The sequence below is a fragment of the Ciconia boyciana genome, chromosome 2 (assembly GCF_034638445.1).
Source record: "Ciconia boyciana chromosome 2, ASM3463844v1, whole genome shotgun sequence".
NCBI classification, from domain to species: Eukaryota; Metazoa; Chordata; class Aves; order Ciconiiformes; family Ciconiidae; genus Ciconia; species Ciconia boyciana.
This window is the reverse complement of record NC_132935.1, coordinates 58830222-58836800: the sequence shown is the minus strand read 5'-3', so window position 1 is coordinate 58836800 and position 6579 is coordinate 58830222. Positions and strand designations below refer to the sequence as shown.

Genomic DNA, 6579 nt, shown 5'->3' with positions numbered 1-6579 from the left:
TTGCTCATGTTTAATTTACACTGTTTTCACATTGTTAGAGTTAAAAACAATGCTTATGCCTGCCACTGAACTGTGTAAAAAGTTAGGGGCTGATTGTCAGATCATCAGTCTGGTCCCAGCTTTACCACATAGAGACAGGATATTAACAGGTCAGCTTCTGTACTGCAATCCCTCCCCCTGCTCCCCAAAGCCCCCCAAAAAACTAGCATTGCATAAGAGCAGGTAGCTTGATCCCTTACCTACAGCAAGGAATCCTCTAACCAAAGACAGAAATCAGGTAGAATCAAGTGTTAACACATAGATTTTATTTCTGTATTTACAATGCTTAAACTAAAATATATCAGTATCTAGCTCTTCCTAATAAATGCAAAAATAGAAAACTTCCCTTTTCAACAAAAGTGCAGAAACATAAATTAGAACATGATAACTTTAAAAGATACGTTATTTCTCAGTGTTTTAACTATGAAAACAGATTTGTAAAACAAGCACCATCATTCATCTTAGAGAAGACTTTCCATCAAAGCAGCATCACAGGGCAAAACAAGTAGGACATTAATACAGAAATGTAGTAGCAAATAACTGAATATTTTAAATGGTATAAACTATTATAAATGATTATAAACAGTTATAAAACTGTTCTGACTATTTTTTTGCAATAGCTTTACCACATAGCCGAATATTAACTGAGCCATATTTGGTCGTTAGCACAACGAAGAGACCTTCAAATTTTCCTTCTGCCTTTGGCTTGAACTGGACCGGCACATTGATGTAATGATGGGATCTGTAAAAAGGCAATTATGTGCATATTCATTGTTAATAAACAAATCCTACCAGATAGAGAAATTCTTGTCTAGTTTTGATTTTCACCAAAATAGTATATTGGATGTGCACTGGATCATCAAGTTTATTTTTATAGATTTGATTATCTATTATTCTTCTGAGGGACTTTGATTGTAAAGGTCATTCTTTCCTACTGATTATACAAAGTACTACAATACTTTATTGTTGCTAGTTTACCTAGATAAGTTTGGTCTGCCTCTTTGCAATAATATCGACAGTGCCTAAACTATATTTAGAGCAAAGTTACTACGTTTCTTCCCTTCAGAAGTCATGTGACAAGTACAGTAAGATTTCAAATTCTTTTGGAAATTCCACCAATTTGAAGCTAGTAAGAGAATTTCAATTACTTCTACTTGCCTCCACGTTAAGAAATATTTTGCTGAATCATTACAAGTAAATATACCCATCCTCAAACAGTGTTTTAAAGATTTTACATTACACCTTTTTAGGTTATATAATTCCTCTTCTATTCAGATTGCATAAAAACATACCAAATGTAATGGGTGGCTGTCTTAATTATCAAAAGCCTAAAGTGAACGTTTTAAAAAAATATAAGCTATACAAGCAACAAGCTGGAAATGCTGAGTGTCAGTCTATTGGATTCCATGGCATCCAACGGAAATATCCAGCACTAACAGACAGGTAACAGTAACAAGGACATACTGGAATAAAGAAAAATGAACAACATCACTTAGCAAGACAAAGAAAGAAAAGACGGCTTTGTTTTCTTTTATTGTAGCTTCAGTTTTCTCCCCTTAACAGTATTTAGTATTATCCAACGTCCTCTGGCATGTGCTTATCTTCCCTACTTTTTCTTATTTTGTTCCTATCTTTTCATATTCCTTTCCTCTACACTAATCCAACCTATCACAATCAGTCTGTGCTCTTACCCTTCTCCTACATATTGGCCCTACATATAAGCCTGATCCCAGCCTCATTTGTTTAGTATCATCCTTAGTGCTAAAATAGTTACACTAGCAAATGTATTTTGATTATTTTTCTTTTCTTTTTTCTTTTCTTTTTTTTTTTTTTAAACAGATCCTGGTCAATCAAATAACTTAAGAGTATGCACTTTCAGAATAAATACTGGTATTGTATTGTATTTTTTTAATTGGGTTAATACAAAAACAAAGCACTAATTACGTAGTACTGAACTGCAATCAACAATACAGCAAAGGATTACAGCCAGATCAGGGTTTCATGTCTCATACTTGATTGCCGAGTATTGTATAACAAACCTGGCATGCTCTGTCTCTTTATCCATCTATAATATATGGGATGAAGATATTTACTCAGCTTTATTTTAAAAAATCCATTTTATAAATGAAGAACATCAGTATGACTATTTAATCTGTAACAGATGCATTATATTAGAAAACACACATTTTAGTAAGAATAGAGTCTGAAGCTGCATACAGCCAGGCCACCTGAGAATTTACAAAAACAAAAGTAAATTCAGTAGAAAGTCAGGAGGGATGCACAAATCTATATCAACATCTCCAAAATAATATATGTATGCTTCCTTACATATCCTAACACTTACTCAAAAAGAACAATATAACCAAACTCAAACTTATACTAACAGAAACTTAACAGTCAGTTATGTATCGCTCTTTTAAAGAGATGGCCACATCTGGCTGTCAAATATTAATTTCCAGAATATGTACTATATGATCTCAGAACAAAATACGAAACAGAACTTAGCCAAAGGTTTTTAAAAAGTCAAGTGTTTTTTAATGTTTTGTCCATATGTTTATATCACTTAAGAGTCATCTTGTTAAAGGTACTCTTCTCTGCAGTAAAAAAAAAATTCTACTCTGTCAACAAATAGAACTCCTCTTCTGAATGCGAATTCCAGACAGCATTCGTTCCCACCTATTCTTTGCAGGACTTATAATATTAGCTAAATGACATCTCTGTGGTTTAAAAAAAAAAAGCTTTAAGATATTTGGTGAAGATTATTAAAATTCTTTTTTTTTTTGGCTACAGTTCTGGTTGTGAGATACTGTATTTGGATAAAGCCCATTACTATTTTCAACTGAGCAAATTGTGGTAAAGGAACCAGCAGTGCTACATATTGGTACTAGTGATCACATAACCAATTGAACAAGAACTGGCAAGCCCCTATACCAACTTCTGAAGGTCAGACTCTTGATACTAAATACAAACTGGCAATTCCATTATCCAGATTTCAAACTTGATTACACAGGATTGCTTTCAAATTTGGCCCTCAAAGTGAAGAGCATGCAACAGACCATGTTTACTACTTGACACTTTTTTGGTCCAAAAATATAGGTACGTGGTACTTTATTTTTACACTCTTATTTATAGATTTATATTCCAAGTTCTTGCAAACAGTTTTCTTATCCAATTACTTTTGAACATTACTTTGTAAGATGTTTGGTTAACCTAGTTTAGACAGAAACAGTTAACACTGGCTTTCTTGAAACTCTCCTTGATGCTGTTCTCAAATAAAAGCCATTTAAGTAAGTTCTTTTAACACTTTCTTAAAAGCATCTATCCAAGTCAAGTAATTCTTCTGTGCTTTGTGCTCTTAAATGGGAGAGCTTCTTCAGAGAGCTATGTTAACTGCAGGTAAATTAATTTTTAAAAAGCTAGGAAAGGCCAATATTTACAATTGGAGAAAAAACAGACAAAGTTACTAGAAAAAAAGGTTGTAGAATGTTATTAGAAAGTGCAGTATATTCAGCTGATAACCATTAAAAATGGTAGACTGAATTTTAAACTTGTTAACTCTACTTTGGATAAAAACAATAGAGTTTATCATCTCTCACAGAAAATGTACCAATTAGCTTTTACAGCGTTCCTCAAGAATATTTTTGAAAGATCTGTCTTCCAGTGAAGTTATAAATCTTGTTTTCCAGGGACAATCAAGTCATCCTGTCCTTTGTCTGCAGCTGTACAGCCTCAAACAGATCTAGTTAGTCGTCTTTATTTGGATAGATTTTATCTTGGTCACTGCATTCATAAAAACCCTTCTATGCTGTCTGCTGTGACATATTTAATAAAAAGATGCCAGTTAAAAAGAAACACTGGAACACATGCCTAAGTAGAGTTATAACACTTTGCACCGAAAAGCGGCCTTAAGAATACCTTGAATACCTGTGGCTAACACCACCACAGCCCTGTCGTTATAACAAATGCTAAGTATCATTGGTAGACACAAAACTAGATTAGAAGCCAGAGTATCTAGTTCCTTTTATGATTTTGGTCACAATTTCTGTTCTGTATATCCTTAGTTTCCCTGACTTTAAAACGGGGACCTGTCTAAACACTGAGAATATATGCTGTATGACTTCTAATGAAATGGTTGCATTTCTGTCTTCCTGACAATCCCACCGTTACAGATGAGCATGTGAGATGCTATACTTCTTGAAGAGATGACTAACAGGACTGTCAAATACTTGTTGTAATGAACTCTAAAGATGACTGGGTTTATTTTGAAGGATTGTTATCACCACCTTGAAAATTCCTTTTATGCAGGTAATATGCTGAAATACTTGGTATGACCAGGCAATTCCATTGGCTGCTCAACCTTGTATTTGCAGAGAATCTTTGATGCAGCTCTGCAGGTTTGTCAAATTAGAAGCATGATGAAGGCAATTTGCTTGGTCTGTTGTGCAGAAAGTATAAATGGAAGGAATGACTTGATTGTGCACAGCATGCCAAATGGTTAAATGAAGCATTAGGCTTAGCATTAAAAGCAGCAGCACTGTTAGAAACAATTTGCAGGGAAGAAATTGGCAGATGCAGAAATAACTGTGTGGGCTCATTCTGCTTCTAACCAAGATTACAGAGTACAGCTTAGCAAAAAAAAAAAAAAAAACCACAAAACCAAAACACCACCACCACCACCCCAAAAAAACCCCAAAACAAACAAAAAAAACCCTTTAACAGCCATAATGTTGGATATTTATATCTACATTTTAGCACTATACATATAGAGAAGATATTTATCTTACTGAATTACTTGATTAATTTTTTTTGTTAGGAGAGAATGTTAGCATATGCATTACTCACCTTAGAGAGTATTTCGAGTGCTTGATGTAGAAAGGCTCTCTGGGACTTACAAATTTCAGCTGCAATTTAATACAAAATGCTTAAAAGCACACTATGTCTAAGCCTATCATATTCAATTTATGACATGCTTAAGATAAATCAGGTCACTTACATATACAGCTTTACACATAGACCCAGGGTTTAAAAATAAGGCACGCCCACATTTGTGCATAGTAACAAAAATTCACATCTCAAAATTTTAATGAAGTTAAAAAATAAAATAAAGATAATAACAAATCTATGCAAACTATAGTCTATTATTTTTTTCAGTTGCAAATATATTACAAATACACTCAGTGATTCAGTCAGACAAAAGAAAAGAGAAAAATCACAGGAGAGAAAAATTCTTCAAATATAATGTTGATTTTTGAAAGTAATTAAGACTTGTACTATTGCAATCTTCTGTCGAGTAAAAAAAAAGTGCAGTTGAACTGTTGGAAGGACTTATGAAAATGTATTTAAAATAAAGCCTGTCAAACTTACCAAGTGTGTTGTAAAGGAATTATTCCGCAGGTTGACCTTTAAAGTGCATGATTCCCCAACTCTAGTTGGAGGAAAAGTGTACAGGTCTTCTGGTGCATATACCCCTCGAGTTATCTCACTTTGTCTGATTTGAAAAAGGGATTTAAGATATTAAGATTTCCTACTTATATGGTCTGGATATATTGATTGCATACTTCAAGGTAACAGATGTATTTTCTGAGACTAAATTAGGAAAAATTGAAAGATCCTGAAGGCATCAACTCTCTCACCTTAAATTTTATAAGCAATACATTTTAGCCAGAAAGAATAATGAAAGCATCACTATGGCATAAATATATGTACATTTACTTATACAGACTTTCACAATCTAAATTTCTCCCCCATATGCTTTACTAGAGAACCAGACTCTTCTCAAGAGATGCCATGTTTAACCAAAACATTTTACTCCCCTGCCACATTCACATCATCCCATAGTAAAATAACTTGAAATCAACTTAAGACCAAAGAACAGCAAGGTTAAGACATGCAGTACAGTGGTCTTCTCAGAAGTGACTTTACAGTTCTATGAAGTCTCCAATAGGTGAGTACACAAGATTCTACTGCTGATACCAGTTCATTTACAACAGCAAATCATGGTTAGGCAACTTAGAAACCCAACTGAAAAGAAAAAGCATGGGAGATTGAACAATACAAAGCCATTAAGAGGTTCAGCAAGTCTGGCTTTTGCAGGTGTTTACTCTTTAACATAGAATCATAGGATAATTCAGGTCAGAAGAGACTCAGGAGGTCTCTAGTTCAACCTCTTGTTCCAGTCAGGGTCAGCTGTGGGGTCAGACCAGGCTGCTCAGGGCTTTGTCCAGTCAGATCCCAAAAACCTTCAAGGACAGAGTCTGCACAGCCTCTCTGTCAGCCTGTTCCACCACATAGCTGTCCTAATGGTAAAAAAGGTTTAGGTTGTCGGGTTGGGTGTTTCTCCCCCTCCCCCCTTATCCAGTTGTAGACGCTCTCATTTCAAGTTTTGTCCATACATACCCTGCTTTAATTGTACGTGCTTCAGAGCAAACCTTCATTTCTGGTATAACTGGAAGCTCAGTTTTTGTGAGGGCACTTGCAGAAGCTTTCACAATTGAAGTTTCATTTTCTGTTTTAGTACCCTATTGGCAAAAATAGAGAAGC

At 34.6% G+C, this 6579-nt stretch overlaps 1 protein-coding gene across 1 annotated transcript in view; it reads right to left on the bottom strand.

Moving 5' to 3' along the window:
- Positions 1-311: 311 nt before the first annotated feature.
- Positions 312-6579, bottom strand: part of CEP192 (centrosomal protein 192) — a 95433-nt gene continuing 89165 nt past the window's right edge. Inside the window, exons 52-55 of the mRNA XM_072851586.1 lie at positions 6436-6557; positions 5404-5527; positions 4882-4940; positions 312-781 (exon numbers count right to left, since the gene is read on the bottom strand). Coding sequence (XP_072707687.1) covers positions 643-781; positions 4882-4940; positions 5404-5527; positions 6436-6557 — 444 coding nt within the window. The 3' untranslated portion in view covers positions 312-642. The remainder of the gene's footprint in view (positions 782-4881; positions 4941-5403; positions 5528-6435; positions 6558-6579) is intronic.